This window comes from Pseudorca crassidens, chromosome 15, assembly GCF_039906515.1.
Source record: "Pseudorca crassidens isolate mPseCra1 chromosome 15, mPseCra1.hap1, whole genome shotgun sequence".
Taxonomy (NCBI): domain Eukaryota; kingdom Metazoa; phylum Chordata; class Mammalia; order Artiodactyla; family Delphinidae; genus Pseudorca; species Pseudorca crassidens.
In genome coordinates this window covers 41,516,287-41,533,126 of record NC_090310.1, presented here as the reverse complement: position 1 = coordinate 41,533,126, position 16,840 = coordinate 41,516,287, and the positions used below count along the sequence as shown (strand labels likewise).

The following is a 16,840-nucleotide window of genomic DNA, read 5'->3' as shown; positions in this document are numbered from 1 at the left end:
CAGGGCATAGCGTCGCCACCATGACCTCCTGCTTTCTCCGAAAGGGCAGAGGCAGACTTCAAAAGCACTTGTTCATCTTCATGCACAAGGGTTAGGATCATGCTCTAAGCACTGATGAAATCCTCACGGGGCTCAGCACAGGGCCTTGCCTGACACAGATAGGGAGAGAATGTGTTTTGAATAAATGGATGAATGAATATGCAATGACAAGGGTGACTTATCAGAAAAGGACTTATTTTTTTCAGTGGTGGTACTGGTGTTACAAAGAAAGAATTCATTCATCCATCCAGCAAAGTCTATGGTCATCTATGATGTGCCAGGTGCTGGGAACAAAACAGACAAAGTCCCCACCTGCACAGAGCTTCACTCCAGCGGACGCCAGCAGACAGAGAACAATAAAGCAATTCATAGAATACACGGGAAGGGGATGTGCCCCATGGATAAAAGTAAAGCACAAAAGGGGAAAAATAAAGAGGGTTCAAGTGTGAGAGTTGGCCAGGGAAGGCCCCCTGAGCAGGTAAGCATTTGACTGAAGATCTAAAGGTGGCCAGGAAGTAAACTATGAGGGAAAGAACATTCCAGGCAGAAGGAGCAGCAGGTGCAAAGGCCCTGGGGTGGGAGAGGGTCTGGCATGTATGAAGAACAGCAAGGAGACCCCACCTCCGCGCCCCCGTGGCTGGGGTGGAGAAAGTGAGGACAAAGTTCGGAGCTCCTGCCTGTGTTCTGTCAACACAAGATGACCTGAACGTTTCCACTGAAGAAAATAACTATACCAAACAACTAGTCGTTTACAGTAACATTGGGCAACGCTGTAGGCTGAATCAGATTAAATCTGGATGACTGGAGACTTTTGGAACCCTTGAGGCTGTTGGCAATGAATAACAAATTAGTAAGGTCGATGGAAAGAGCAAAACACGAGGGCTCACATAAATGCTAGGAGTTGGCAGTCGGGAGGCTCCTCTTTCCTGGGGTATTAAGCCCGGGTCGCCTCCTGCTTCCAGGAGACCCTTTCATCTGTCCCTGTTGTGAGCACCTCGTCCACTTGCATCTGTTCTGGATGAAGCAGGTGGAGCGTCAGGGGATGCAGCGTTTGTATAAGAGCTGCTGCCGGACCCAGGAGAGGCCATGGCCCTGATTATGATGTTAAATGAAGACTATTGAGACCAGAATTTGGTAACGTCAAAGCATCATGCAAATCTGTATTTCCATGGCTGTACCCACTTAATGAAAACCTACTTTCTTTAGGCAATTGGGAGGAAAGCCACACATAATAAAACCAACCTACGTTTATTTTAAGGTTTTACTTTGCCCAATGCAGTACCTAGAGCCTAAATATTGCATAATTGGTTTGGGTTTTCCTTAATGACAGAGATGACAGGAAACCACACCCGTCATTCACTAATGGGTGGTTTTAGGTTTTGATCTACTAGAAAATTAGATGTTGTGCGTGAGTACTCTCCCGCCGTGCCAGCCAAGGGCATGATACAGCCTCTCCTCTCTCTCTCTCTCTCTCTCTCTCTCTCTCTCTCTCACTCACTCTCTCTCTCTCTCTCTCACACACACACACACACACACACACACACACACACACAAGAGGGGGCGCCTCCTTCTCACCTAACCCTGGTTCTAAAACTTGCATAACAGACAAAATAAAGCCATCTTCTGTATAAACGTTTCACTCAAGAGTTTTAATGCATGTATAAGTTAATTTATTTTTTTAATATTTTTTTACTCTACATGTCATATCTCTAAAGAGGAGGAGACTGACTAGTAATCTCAAAATGTCAACGTAGGGCTTTGCCTGGGAGCATCTTGTGTTGGCATCATGCTTTGTGGGTCACCAAGCCTTCTAGGTACTCGGTCCCCTTCAGTCACCAAGCGACTCCAGACAGCGACACTTAGTTGACAGTGACCACTGAGGGGAGAGATGGTACCTTTCGTGCATGGCTGCCAAATCCTGTTTTATAGGTGGGATGATCTTTCACAACAACAGCAGGTTCATCAAGGAGCAAACTATAACGTGTAAATGCCGGCCAGCCTCACCTCTGACCGACATACCAGGGTTGACAGTCACTCCCAGGGGCTGCCGGGCTCATGCCAGTGCAGGTGTGCATCCCTGGGGATGTGAGGGCTTCTGCACTGGCCTCCTCGATTTGGGCGGACTTCCTCACACAGGTGAGGGCTCCTGCCCACACCCTGGCAGGTGGCGGCCCCTGCAGGGCACTCACAGGGCTCTGGTCCCATTCTGGAGGAAGCCCCCCACTTCTTCCCGCTGGGCTCCCCCTCTGGAAGTGCCCTCCCCCATCAGGCCACTGACTGCAGCTTCGGCTGGCCTGGCCTGGGGACCTCCAGGAGTGGACAGCTTGGTGCCTACCTTCCCCCCAACCCCCAAGGATCTAGCCCGTCTCTGCTCTATCGGCTGTGACGGATGCACAAGAAAAACCAAGGAGGCCAACTGAGCCAGGCGACCTGAGGGGAGGCAACATCGACCTCTGCAGACGATGAGTTTTGAGCCTCATTCGTGGAAAGAACCCTTGACTTGAGAAACTGGGATGGCTCACAGAAAAGAAAGAAGAAAGCCTTCCCCAGCTTGCACTCCCCTGACACTTTTTAACATCGGGATTTGGGGCTTGGCTTCATGTAGACTGAAACAGTCCCTTTAGTTACAAAAAAGACAGGGGTACCCAGCAGGCCTGAAGGAGAGCGATGCAAGATTTATGGACTGGTTGAAGGAACCACATTTCTAGATGAACTGCATCCACTGGCGGTTTTTCAGAAACATTATCAGGGACCTTTAAATGTTACACGCTTGCATCACGGGCCCCTTTCTGCATGTGTGTGTTATTTTACACTTAGAGGGGCTGGGCTAGTTATTCTGATCTTAAGCCTGGTACAGGGGGCCTGGTGACTCTTTCACCTCAGGGGCCAATCCTTCCAGGGACATTCAATAGGTGACAAGCCTTCCAGAGCCCTGCGCCTGGGACGCATCAAGAAACCCGGGGGCCGGTGATAGCGCACACGCCAAGCAGGGGCTTGAAATCGGGAGACGAAGAGCCTTACCTGCTGATGCAGTAGAAAGCAATGAGCCGGAATAAATCCGCAAAACTGATTCCTGAGCCTTCCAGGGAAAAGGCTGGAAAAGAGAGAGTTTGGAAACCAGCTGAGTGTCCCTGAGCATCCTGGGAAAGGAAAGGCCCTCAGTGCTGGATGTTGCCTGCTGCGAGGGCAGGAGCATCCCTGTGCTCCCTGACCAACTCTCACACGGCTGACGGGAACCAGCTGTGCGGCCGCCAGACACAGGCCAGGGGAGGGGCTGGGGGCCTAGAAGTCTGGCCCCTGACTCATTGGAGCACGTGCTCCAGTGCCTGGTAAACAGACCAGCGCAGACTCAAATGACACAGCTAAAGTTTGGGATGCAAAGCTGGGCAGGGTCCAGGGGCCAGACTGGCAGGAGTGAGAGGCCATCAGGAGACAGGGCTTGGGGGACGCCAAGGCCCCACCGGCCCTTGACCCTCCCGGGCTGGACCTCCTGGGTCACAATCCTCTTTGCCAAAACGGGCCACTTCTGGTACAGACACAAGGCAGAGAAGGAGCTCGAGGCTTGGAGGATAACACGTGGTTCTCATAAATCAGCTTTGAGGTCAACTCTGTAGGAAAGATTCTAAAATTAATTTAGCCCCTACCCACTCCCACCACCACCACCAAGCGTGCAAGCGTGCAAGAAATATTCTGTCAAGTCGGTGCGCCACTTCATACATCTTCTAGTTGATGGAACAGAGAGTGGCTTGACTTCAAAAATTCATGTATTTGCCAACCACTCCTCAGTCCCTCTTTGCTGAAATGCCACCCCTGCAGCCATTCTTCCAGCAACATTCCAAAGAGCCTCAGCTGTGTGAAGATTTCCTCATTTCCTCAATCAGACGAGTTTCTCTCCCTTCCATAGCCTCATTTATTTTGCTTATTACTTGCTTACATTGTATTATTTCACTTACTATTTCTGTAGCACCCAAAACACATCTATACCTCCACACATATACCATGAGCGACAGACAGACAGACACAGAAACAGAAACACACACACATGTGCACCACAGTTTTGTGAGTTAAGTAAAAGGGAATGGACTTGGGGTAGGTTAACCTCTCTGAGCCTCGGTTTTCTCATCTGTAAAATGGACAATAACTGTACTTCCCTTGTCTCCCAGAAGGATAGTAGTGGGAAGTGCAATTTTTTAACAAATGTAGTAACTTAGGGTCTTCCCTGGTGGTCCAGTGGGTAAGACTCCACGTTCCCAATGCAGGGGGCCCAGGTTCAATCCCTGGTCAGGGAATTAGATCCCACACACATGCCGCAACTAAGAGTCCGCATACCACAACTAAGGAGCCAACGCAACCAAATAAGTAAATAAATGAACATTAAAAAAAAATGGAGTAACGTGTGAAAGAAATCTACACAGATATGAGGTGGTACTTATTATGAAACACACTGTCCAGATGTTATGATAAAATATCTATGTTTTTAAAGCCAGCCCTTCCTCTCTCAGTGCACCTCAATTTGCAGAGAAGGTAGACCCTGGCCGGGAAGGGGCCATCCTGGTGTGACTGAGGCCTTGTGGTAATCAGTTATAGGCAGGTTAATTCTTTGCTCAGACTAGCTCTTTCAGCCACTTTAAGTCACCTGGAGAGGACTAGGGAAGTGATAAAAGTCTTTACAAAATAGGGAGGAAATTGTTCAGCCAGGGAGGGACCTCAGGTGAACAACAAGTAAAGTTTAAAGTACAAACACTAACTGTACTTATTGCAGGAGGGGAAGGAGGGATTTGCAGGCTAACTTATCATGGTTAACTTTGGCTGTTAGAAGGTATTTAAAAACCACTTAGGGGACTTCCTTGGTGGTGCAGTGGTTAAGAATCCTCCTGCCAATGCAGGGAACATGGGTCCGGGAAGATCCCACATGCCATGGAGCCACTAAGTCCGTGCGCCACAACTACTGAACCTGCACCCTAGAGCCCGTGAGCAACAACTACTGAGCCCGTGTGCCACAACTAACTGAAGCCCGCGCGCCTAGCGCCCATGCTCTGCAACAAGAGAAGCCACCGCAATAAGAAGCCCGCGCACCGCAACGAAGAGTAGGCCCTGCTCGCCGCAACTAGAGAAAGCCCGCGCGCAGCAACGAAGACACAACGCAGCCAAAAGTAAATATATAATTAAAAAAAAAAAAAACACTTAGATGTATCACTTCTTGGCTAGCTGAGCTTCAAAAGCCAACTCAGAACCACCTTTCTTCATTTAATATTTAATTCATTGCCTTTCAGATGGTGGGTTTGAAATCTACCTTCTGATTCCCTCCTAACGTAAATAAACCAGGGATCATTAGCCAGGTTCAGTGACGGCTCAGATGATTTTGCACGTGGAAGCTTTTCCCTGAAGCCAGGGGCCTTGGGAGAGGCCTGGAGGGAAAACATCATGGGACCTGAGGCCAGTCATACATCACAGAGGCTGCTCCAGAAACACCTCCTCCAGACCCAGTTAACGACTCTTGGGCTCAGCAAGACTATGAACTCTGGGCTGAGTGGAAGCCAGGATCTGCCCTGAAATTGGTCTCAGGACCTTCGGCTCCTTCCAAGGCAGGGACTGAGGCTCACTCAGGTTATAACGAGAACCTGGTCTCCGTCATCTTATTGGACAGTTGATCAGCATCCAAACTCGCCTTCACACCTCAGCTGCTCACCTGTGGCTCAGTGAAGCCTCCCCCTTGGGGGTGTAGGTCCATCTTCTGATGGCGGCTGGGAGCCTGTCAGGACATCAGGACTGTTTGCTCCCTTTCCCATTGAAAACTTGGCCCTCCAAGATTTCAGATTTCCAATGACCATGGTTCGGCAGAAAGAAACCGACACTCCTGACCACGATCCCTCCAAAACTTCAGCCGGTCCATTTTTTCCAAAGGGCTAGATTCTGCCTACGATCAGCTGCCTTTCATAGCACACTGAACAGTGATGGCCTAGAGGGAACATATCCCCTCAAGGACTATTCACAGAGCTGTGCAGACACACTCTTTGGCGTGAGAGCCCATAAAAAGGCTCAGCGGTGCAGCCCACCCTGCAGCTCAGTCATCAGCAAACCTGGGGACTGTGCCCTGCATAACTGGGAAGAGGGCGAGGAAACCAGCCTCTGTTAGGCCCCTGCTGTATGCCAGGCAGCAGAATGCGAACCTTGCACACAAGTTGTTTAACTGAACTGTTAACACCGTACAGATGTCGCTATACAGATAAGAAAACCGAGGCTCCTAGGGTAGGTTACCTGCCCAGTCATCCTGGGACAAGCGATAGCGCTGGGACACAGACCCACGTCTGTTCGTCTCAAAGTGCAGGCTCTCTCCTATTCTACTGGCTCAAAGACCCCAGGCCCCCGTGTCACCGGGACCCAACCACCCGATGACCACTTACTGTATGTGCTTTCCTTGATGGCAAATTCCTTGAGTGGGGCTCCAAATTCACAGGGCAGGCGAAGGGAGAGGACTTTCTTCTGCATTTTGGTGGATTTACGAACCAGGAAGATCTAGGGGAGGGAAAAAAAAATTCAAGCTTAGGAAACATCTCAAAGGCTGGGACCTGGGCATGTGATAACCTGCACACCCAGCACCCATGAGTGGAGCCCCTCTTGTAGCCGAGCTACACGGCTTAAGGCAGAACACTACTGCCATGGAAAGGGGTGATGAGCAGACAGGCCACAGGTGCCCTTCTTGGGTAACTGGCCTCAGGAGAATCCCACTTTCCCTTTGCCAGAACCTTCTCCGTGAGGCTAAGTCTGCAACAGCATTTTCAGCCTGGTGACTGCTTTACAGCTCACGGTACATATTCTCTAGCCCGTGTCTGATAAAGGCATCCTGGTTGACGAACCCTAAATTTCTAGACACAGGTAACACGGCTAAGCCATAGGTGGTGAATTAGAGGTTCTTTGGCTAATTTGGCTTATGGGTGTATTTAAGATAGAAATCTGAATTTGCTGCCAACAGTGAAAAAGCACAAGGTGTTTTGTTTTTCACATTAAAATCCGAATGTCTAGCTTCTCTTGGAGAATGGGATGATAAGGCAAGACCAGGCATGGCCACATCCGCTGGAGCTGAAAAGGGCAACTTCCCCTGGGAGACAGGTAGCTGGGCTCTGAGGTTCGCCACAGCCAACCCTGAGGTGGCGGTCCTAACTTTACTCCTGACTCGCTTCACTTTGTGACAGCTCCCTCCAGTTCCAAATAATGTCTTTAGATGTATGTGTTTTTTTTTGGTTTTTTTTGCGTTACACGGGCCTCTCACTGTTGTGGCCTCTCCCGTTGCGGAGCACAGGCTCCGGACGCGCAGGCTCAGCGGCCATGGCTCACGGGCCCAGCCGCTCCGCGGCATGTGGGATCTTCCCAGACCGGGGCACGAACCCGCGTCCCCTGCGTCGGCAGGCGGACTCCCAACCACTGCGCCACCAGGGAAGCCCTGGATGTATGTTTAAACCCACCCAACCCCCGGTGCTGATCTCAGGAGACCATCCTAGCCTCTGTCACTGCAGAGGTGAGTATGCCGTGTACTGCTCTGTGCAGGCCATGCACTGCACAACTCCAGGGGGCGCCACCTACTTAGACAACAAACCAAATGGCACTCCTTGGAGCTTGCAGTGTGGCGATCCGCTGCGTCCTTGTTCCTTCCTGGGGTGCATGAGCCTTCTCCAAGGATCCCATCCTGTCCTGTTTCTTTACCCACATCTCTTTCCTCTGCATTTGGATACCTACTCTCTCCTGCTTTTCTAAAGCCTTTTATTTTTTCCACCTAATCTTCATTTCTTTCTCGATGTCCAGTCAATAGCTCCTAAGATGATTTTTGGGGGAGGAGGGGTAATGGGAATTGGGTATCTGGTAAGGAGACAGGAAGATCTTAAGTTCCCTCTTTTTTCCCAGCACCCATAGGGAGGCAGCCAAAGAATTTGCCAGCTCTGGGAGTCAATGGCTCTGGGTCACCCTGAAGCTTAAGCAGGTGTTTCCTCAGTGCTATCGGGTTGAGTAAAAGCCCCAAAGTACTGGTGGGAGGTAGCTGCTGGTGGGTGGAAAGAAGTATCGCTCCCTTAGGGAGGTGGGATCTCCTTGAGCCTTGGGGTCAGGGAGGGCACAACCTCTAAGCTGTATCTCCTGAACGTCTGAAACCTTAGGTCAACAGTTGGTAAAGCTTGGCCTACAGACCAAATCCATCCTGCTGCTTGCTTTCACGAACACAGTGTTACTGACATACAGCCTTGCTTCTTGGTTTACGTACTGTCTATGGCTATGGCTGCCCTACGATGGCAGAGTTGAGTGGCTGTGACAGAGACTGTATGCGCTACAAAGCCCCAAATAGTGATACTCCGACTCTTTATAGAAACAGTTTGCCAGCCACTGTCTTAGGCTGTAGATGAGTCAGGGATGGTGGCAGCCCAAGGACCAGATGCCACCAGAGCTGCTCTTGCAAATCTCTCTCCTTCACACACCTGCCCTTCTTTCTCTTCAGCAGCCTCACTTCTCCTGGTGAACCGTGGCCTCTCGCGTCCTCACCCCACCCTCGGCCTGCCCCACCCCGTCAGGCAGGTCCTGCCCAGGGCTCAGGTAGGTGGAGAACCTTCTGCCTGACTCGTTCCCCATCAGGTCTCAGCAGGAATGGACGTGCCTGACTCCAGAAACTGGGATGGGCAGGGAGGGGAATTGTTGCCTAGCAACATGGCAACCTCCCTCTTTAGAATTTTTTGCAGAAATACAGGAGCAGACAACTCAGCCTGAAAAAAGTGGGGGCCTCACAGAAGGGGGTCCTGATCATATAGACCAAAACCAAGGGCAACAACCCGGCACGCTGGCCAAGGAATTCTCTGCAGAGATGATCCAATACTGCGCTTGTCACCCTGAGTGTGTCCCAACAGAGGACTTAGTCCTGTCTGCTTCTGTCAGATGAGAAACTTACAAGTCAAAAAGTGATCACTGACAAGCTCTGGCTGATAGGAAACTTAAAAGTTTATTTTTGTGCCCAACTGTTACAACATTCTTCAGCCAGCTATGGAAGGAATTTTCTCCTTGCCTCTCCATCTATTTCTTAGTTTCTATCTCTTGTTATGTGTTGTTTCCAGTATTATTTTATCTGTGATTTACTGTATTTATCCTTGTTTTGGAAGTAGACATTGTACACAAGCGCTGTCCAGTAGAACTTTCTATGATGGTGGAAATGTTCACTACTTTGAGCTATCCATCCAATATGGTAGCCACCAACCCCTGGGACTAGGGAGCCCTTAAAATGTGGCTAATGCCACAGAGGAACCGAATTTTTTATTCTATTTTATTAATGTAATTTAAATAGCTACATGAGGCAAGCGGCTACCATGACAGACAGCACAGGAAATACCTACCCATCACTGAATAACATTTTCTGAGAAACTTCTCTAGCGTCATGGAGTGGGCTTGAGTAAGATGAGACTGGTCTTGGGTAGGGGGGAGCTGAAAAAACCCAACTGGACTTTGATTTGTCCCTGAGACAATCCAAGGAAAGGAGGATCACATTGACAGCCAGAGCAGACAAGACTATGGACATGGAACTTTTGAAGACTGGGTCCCATGTTGGATGGTTGGGCCCTGGCAGGGTTCCCAGGCTCATGCTGAAAGGAAAACCACAGGGGCAACTGAGGACCCCACAACCAGACTCATCCCCAACGTCATATCTCCAGAAGGCAGGCCCAGGGCCTCCAGCCAACGGCCCCTCCTCAGGACCCCGGCGCCCGGTTACCCTGCAGACCTGGGTACACATCGTCACCGGGCAGAGGAAGGCAGAAAGGCAAATCACGAAGGGCTCTGTTCCTGGGAGCTGCCTCCAGAACTTCTCTGCAGTGTAACGAGGTACACACTGGGAACCGTGCTCCCTGCAGGCTGGGAAGAACTCTCTGGAAGTCCACGTCTTTCTCTTTAAGGAAGCGGCAGCCCTGCCCACCTCCACTTGCTTTCCCGCTTCCGAGTCTTACCCCCGGAGGCTGTGCCCGTAGGACTCCTGCCGCCTCGTCTTCGCTCAGACCCAGCTGCAGCCATATGGGGTGGGTGTGCAGGAGCCGGTCCAAGATGCTGAGCCTGTTGGACAGGCTGTCGTAGCCAGAGTCCCGGGGACAGGTCTTCACATCCTTTTCCTCGGAGTAGCCATCGTCCTTGTGTCTCACCATGCTAGGAGAGAGAATTGGCAGGGGTCAAACGGCTGCGGCACAATCCCCCACACAAGGACAGCATCTCTCGGTCTCCTTGATGGGGCTGTCCTGTCATCACCACCTCCTTTGCCTTCCCCTCCAGACTGAAAGCTTTCCGGGGGCAGACACAAAGTTCTAGTTCACTCTTGATCTCTAACGTTACAGACAGTACTCAACAACACTCAACACACCCAACCTTCTACTTCTAACCCAGTTTTCACAAGGTTCTAAACATCCTAAATGCTGTTTACTCTGTCTTCTGCCATAGAACATTTCTAACTTTGAGCCAAACACGCTAAATTCCGTATGGTAACCGTGAAGTCAAGAGCATGACCAGGCAAGCGCTAAAAGCAAAGACAAACACTCACACTCACACACACTCATTTTGAACCCAAAGAACTGCATTTCATTTCTTGCCAGGCACTTTCGTTTTCCTTACTATATTATTTCCAATAGAAAACCACAGGTGAATGGTGTGTTGTGCTATTCATAAAACCATATGAACATTATTCATAATTGCCATACATACAGTGGAAACATCCCGAATCTCCATCAACTAGAGAATGGATAAATAAAACGTGGTCTATCCATACAATGGAATTTGATTCAGCCATTAGAGTCATTCATTCTTTTTATGAATGAGGCACTGGTCCATGCTACGAAATGAATAAACCTTGAAGACCCCACGCTAAGTGAAAGAAGCCCGACACAATAGTGTACTGATTCTACTTATATGAAATATCTGGATTAGGGAAAAACATAGGGACAGAAAGATTAGTGGCTGCTGGGGGATGGGGAGTGGCGTGGGGTATCTCATGACCGCTCATAGGAGTGGAGGTTCTTTCGAGGTAACGAAACTGCTCTGGAATGAAGTGAGCTCATGGCTGTACAACTTCATGAAATACTGAAAACCACAGAACTGCATGGCATGTGATGAAATCTCAAAAAAAAAAAAGAAAAAAAATTGGACTTCCCTGGTGGTGCAGTGGTTAAGAATCCGCCTGCCAATGCAGGGGACACGGGTTCGAGCCCTGGTCCGGGAAGATCCCACATGCCACGGAGCAGCTTAAGCCCGTGCGCCACAACTACTGAGCCTGCGCTCTAGAGCCCGCGAGCCACAACTACTGAAGCCCGCGCGCCTAGAGCCCGTGCTCCGCAACAAGAGAAGCCACCGCAGTGAGAAGCCCGTGCACCGCGGCCAAGAGTAGCCCCCGCTCGCCACAACTAGAGAAAGGCCGCATGCAGCAACAAAGACCCAATGCAGCCAAAACTAAATAAATTTATAAAAAAAGATACCATATTGCTGTCCATCATTTCCCTTGGCACCCAACCCTACCCCTGCTATTGAGTATTTAATCCCCATTCTACAAATGAGGAAACTGAGCCCCAAGAAGCTCCCGAGCTGTCCAGAGTAATAAACAACCATGAAATGGCAGAGGTAGAAATTCCAGAGGTCTGGTGTTCCTCCAACTTTGCAAGTAACAGCTGAGATCATGCACACGGGAAGGCTTGTATCAAGTGGTGCCTACTGTTGGCCCAACCTTTATCAATATTTTCTCATCCCTTCCTCACGGTAGCCCTGAAAGGAGGGGCCAGGATCCCAGTTTTCTAAAAGAGGACCAGAGGAGGCTCTTTCCTTCCTTGAGGAGCCTGCCCAAGGGCAGGCCTCTGTCAAGAGAGGGTGGAGACCCCTGCCCAAGGCTGCTTAAGCTCTGGGGTGTCTTCCCCTCTACCACGCTCAGAGCTCTCCATGAGCTGGTCATCAACATGGCCCTGGAACAGCCAGTGGGACCACCAGGCCTGACCATCCATGTCTGCACAGCCTGTCTGCACAGGTGGGGTACACACCATCTTCAAATGTCTGCACCCAAAGAGACACAAATGTATGGCCTGGAGGAAGGCTTTACCAGTGAGGAAGACAGGTGGTGGGTCTGAATGAAGGGGAGGGAGGGAAAGGAAGTGTGTCACCCCCACGTGGACCACTCCACCCCTAAGAGGAAGCCCACCTAAGTGAACATTTTGGGGCATGCAGGCTCAGAAACAGCCCCCCACGATGACAGCACGAGGGCCGCCAGAGACCCCCCCTCCCCACACCCTCTCCATCACCTCTTGACTCGCTCCAGATCTAAAGAATCTCGTGTTCCCATTCAAGATTTACATTCCTCTGCTCTCAGATATGTGAGTGTTTTTCTTTACCGCTGCTGCAGTTTTCCAGATGGGACCATCTGTGCCCAGAGAGGGCAGTTCCTCATTCTGGAAATGCCATTCCAGGGCCTCCAGGTATTTTGAAGTTAATCTTTGCAGCTCTAGGAACAAACTCTTCAAAATGAAGCTGGTGTTAAAATTCCTTTCCCATGAGGTAAGGCAGGCAACTTTATGGCAGTGATTTTCACCCCTGGCTGCCCATGAAAATCGCCTGGGGAGTTTAAAGTTTTGTGATGGCTAGACTGCACCCCCAGATCCAATAAATCAGACACTTTGGGGCAGAACGCAGACATCAGAATGGTTTAGGTTCCCCAGGGTACAGCCAAGTTTACAACCATTGCTTTGCATCAGCACTTGAGCCTGGGTGAGAAATCTCCTGGGGAGTGTGAAGCCACACTTCCTGGTTTCAGCCCCAGATATTCTGATTGTGCAGGTCCGGAGTAGGCCTAGGATTCTGCATTTGTAGCAGGTTCTGGGGTAACGCTGATGCTGCCAGTCCCAGAACCTGAGGAGCACGTGCTTGAGACCTAAGAGCAAAATATGCACTTGAACTCAGACCCAGTTAGGTTTTTTTTTTTTTTGGAGGGGAGGGGAGACAGGTAACAAGCCATTGAAAGAGTTCTGGGAACTCTAATAAAGATATATTTCAGGCCTGTCATCTCAAGTTGGCGATATTTTACCAAGACCAAATTCTACCACCTGTAACACGGCAATCCTGACACTCACGTGCTGAGAGTTGACACTTCTTCCTTCCCTAGAAGGGCCCACCCTGCTCATCCAGTTGTTAAGAAGCTACACAGCAGAAACTAACACAACACTGTAAAGCAATTACACTCCAATAAAGATGGTAAAAAAAAAAAAAGAAAAGAAATATAAGAGTGAGAGAGATCCACCCCCCCCCCCAAAAAAAAGAAGCTATAAAGACTTTGTTCTGACAACAGACCTCACCTTTAAAAACCACGGCCCAGGGCTTCCCTGGTGGCGCAGTGGTTGGGAATCCGCCTGCCGATGCGGGACACGGCTTCGTGCCCCAGTCCGGGAAGATCCCACATGCCGCAGAGCAGCTGGGCCCGTGAGCCATGGCCGCTGAGCCTACGCGCCCGGAGCCTGTGCTCCGCAACGGGAGAGGCCACAACAGTGAGAGGTCCGCGTACCGCAAAAGAAAAAAAATATAAAAACCACGGCCCAGACAGGAAGGCGGTGAATAAGATTCATGGGGTCTCATAAAGGAGCAACCATAAATTAGACCTTGTCTTTGCAAATGACTAAGCTCACGCTTGTCCTGCTTATGGGGACAAGCCTTGGGAAAGAACTAATGAGGGAGATACTAAAACTGTAGTGGATGCTGTTGGCGCCCTGCCCGCCTAGACCGCCTTTACCAACCAGGCATCCATGCCCCTGCTGCTATGAGTGGGACGCGTCTGGGGTGCTAGTCCCACTTCAGAGCTCCCTGCGGGGTCAGGCAGAGGCGACACCCCTGCTGACCCCACATCTTTGCCTGGCTTCCTCCCCATCCCATCCTATAAGCCCCGTCTCTGGCTCTGTTTCTAGAGAATCCAACCCAAGAAAGAACCTGATGAGATGAATAGAACCATGATTTCTAAGACAGATGTCTGCATGCAGATGTGAGGGTGGGCAAAGGATGAGTGGCTTATAAAAGATAAACCACCGAGTAGGAGACTCAGGAGATGGTCACAGTGGGAAGACTGGAGCCTGAGACCTGGCCAGCTCCCTTTTTAAGCTTTGTCTGAAAGTGGCAAATAACATCTCATGAATGGATGCTAATGAAAGACTTAGGAAACAGAACGTTCAGAGCCTTAAAATATCATCCCACGGATTCCTTATCCTGAAGAGGAGAAGATGCCCTGACAGTGGAGGAACCTGGGAGACATCTCCCTGACCAAGCGATCAGGGTCAACATCTCCAGCACCTGACATGGTACCTCTGACCTCTGATGCTCTGAGAAGGTTATAACACCACCAAGTCCTCCTGCCCCCAAATGTATTTAACCTGAATCCACATGGGAGGGAACAGACAAATCCAAATTCAGGGACTTCTGCAAAACCACTGGCCTGAACTCTTCAAAATGTCAGTGTGGTGAAAGATTATTTAAAGAAAAGAAACTGTGGGTTATTGTAGATAAAAGGAGACTAAACAGATGTAATAACCATGTTGAGTGCACAGAATTGATCACATATGGCCTCAGAATAAAAAGCAGCTATACGGTTTCCCTGGTGGCACAGTGGTTGAGAGTCCGCCTGCCGATGCAGGGGACGTGGGTTCGTGCCCCGGTCCGGGAAGATCCCACATGCCGCGAAGCGGCTGGGCCCGTGAGCCATGGCCGCTGAGCCTGCGCGTCCGGAGCCTGTGCTCCGCAACGGGAGAGGCCACAGCAGTGAGAGGTCCGCGTACCGCCAAAAAAAAAAAAAAAAAAAAAAGCAGCTATAAAGAACAACTGGGAATAACTGAAAAGGGTAGATATTAGATAACATTTTATTGATAGTTAATCTCCTGACTGTGCTAGCTTTATTATGGTTATGTAGGAAAATGTTCTTGTTCTTAAAAGATGCATGAGAGAGGCAAAGTGTGAAAATGTTAGAAATTAAGTACCAAATGATCAGCCCCTCATGCCCTTCCACCCCCTCAAAAAAAGGGGAAAATACAGAGGTAAGGAAAATGTGGTAACATTTCAACAACTGGTGAGTATGGGTGAATAGTACTCTTCTTACTGCTTTTCTGCAATTTGAAATTTCTTAAAATAATAGGTTGGGGGAAATGGGATGGGAAAATATATAGCATCTCACTGGGCTTTTATGAGCATAGGATTCATTTATTTATTCAACTATTACTACTATTGCCAAGTGTCTAGGCCCACTTTCATGGGGAGATGAAGTTCAATTATGGATTCAGTGAGACCCGCACCTACATGTGAAAATACTGGGCAAAGCACAGAATGCCCCACACACCTAAGGTGCCTCCAGGGGCAGAGAGAAAAGCACTGGAAAACTCAGACAGTATGTGCTCCCATTCCAACCAACCCGGGCCTCAGGGCTCTACGGGAGATGGGTGGCAACTACACCGGCTCTGGCGGGAGCCGCGCTCTCTAACATTCTGGTCACACTCAATTTAAGACTCTTCAGAGTGTGGGATGTGAGTGGCCTTTCCACTTGGCTGTATTCCCGTCATTCCCGGCACCAGGCGTTGGTAGCCTAGGCAGGTGCAAGAAAAAGTGATGGCAGCCCGCACATCCTAATGCAGGACGGGCGGAAAGACCTGATCACAGAATCAGATTCAGCTCAGAGAAACCACAAACTTGCAGCAGTGTTCCCAAGGGATGCTTTCTTTTCCTCCTAATCCAGAACCCCACAGGATGGCACAGTTCATTGAGGCAGCTTCTAAGGTCCAGGGTCTAAACCAAAGTATATTCAGAAAGGCTCCCTTGTCCCTCCCAACACACCACTCCCTCTCCCCAGCTCCAGCCCCAACAACACATTACTTTACAGCTAAGTCTCTTTTTTTTTTCAAATAAAGACAGGCAATTAAGAAAGCAATACATAAAATACGGGAAACTTTGACGTGAAGTTGTTTCAGTGCAGTCGATACCCTCGACAGCCTTCTGTATACAAGAATCCTAGCTCAGCTGTCGAATAGCAGATATGAACTTTAAGGGAACTAGATACAAGGCAAAATGCCCAACTGTGACTCTCAACAAGGGTGGCACACGTCCATCTGGCGAATGGGTCTCAGCACGAGTGCAGTGCTCTGGAGGGCTCTGTCCTCAGTCAGGACACGGGGACAAAACAAGTATACAGAAGAAAACAGAAAGCCCTCCAAACCTTTCCTATGTGCATTAGAAACACATCATGAAGCTGAACAATTACATTTTTTAAATGGATAATTTATATCAACACCTATGATAAGATGTACTTGATTATTTTTTAAGGACAAAAGCTATTTCAATTAAATATTTTAAATGTGCTAAGACTTTTCCTATCTAGAGCAGAGTGTTATATCCCAGTTCAATGAAAAAAGAGACAGGTTTAGTCAATCAACAACTTGAGAAAACCTCTCGTAGAATGAATGGCAAGTGCTCTGAGGAATTATATCTATGTAATTATATGATATATATATAAGGTGGGCTCCCAAACCAGATTCCATGGCTCCCTGGCTCACTCTGTGTGTTTGCACGGAGGAGAGCAATGCACCTTTGCACAAACCCTATCCCATCTACCTTGGAATTCGCTACCTTTGCAATCTCCTTCATGGAAAAGCCGTCCTCATATTTTAACTAGGTTTTCTGCTTTGCCTCTACTAACAGAACTAGTGGGCCCTGTAAGTTGAGTCATGTGGAGACATGTGGATGACTAAGTCTGCAGGATTATTTGGAGGAAGGATTATCAAAACCCCCTAAA

The 16,840-nt window shown here is 49.4% G+C and overlaps 1 protein-coding gene across 14 annotated transcripts in view; it reads right to left on the bottom strand.

Moving 5' to 3' along the window:
• The window catches only part of RIN2 (Ras and Rab interactor 2), a 225,527-nt gene that overhangs the window by 36,619 nt on the left and 172,068 nt on the right, over positions 1-16,840 (bottom strand). For 13 of the 14 annotated variants that reach the window (XM_067707365.1, XM_067707364.1, XM_067707356.1 and 10 more), the window contains 3 exons: positions 10,011-10,203; positions 6,444-6,555; positions 3,061-3,133 (listed from right to left, as the gene is read on the bottom strand). In XM_067707365.1, coding sequence (XP_067563466.1) covers positions 3,061-3,133; positions 6,444-6,555; positions 10,011-10,203 — 378 coding nt within the window. Of the gene's footprint in view, positions 1-926; positions 1,029-3,060; positions 3,134-6,443; positions 6,556-10,010; positions 10,204-16,840 lie in introns of those variants that run through there. The other variant, XM_067707367.1, reaches the window with a different exon arrangement.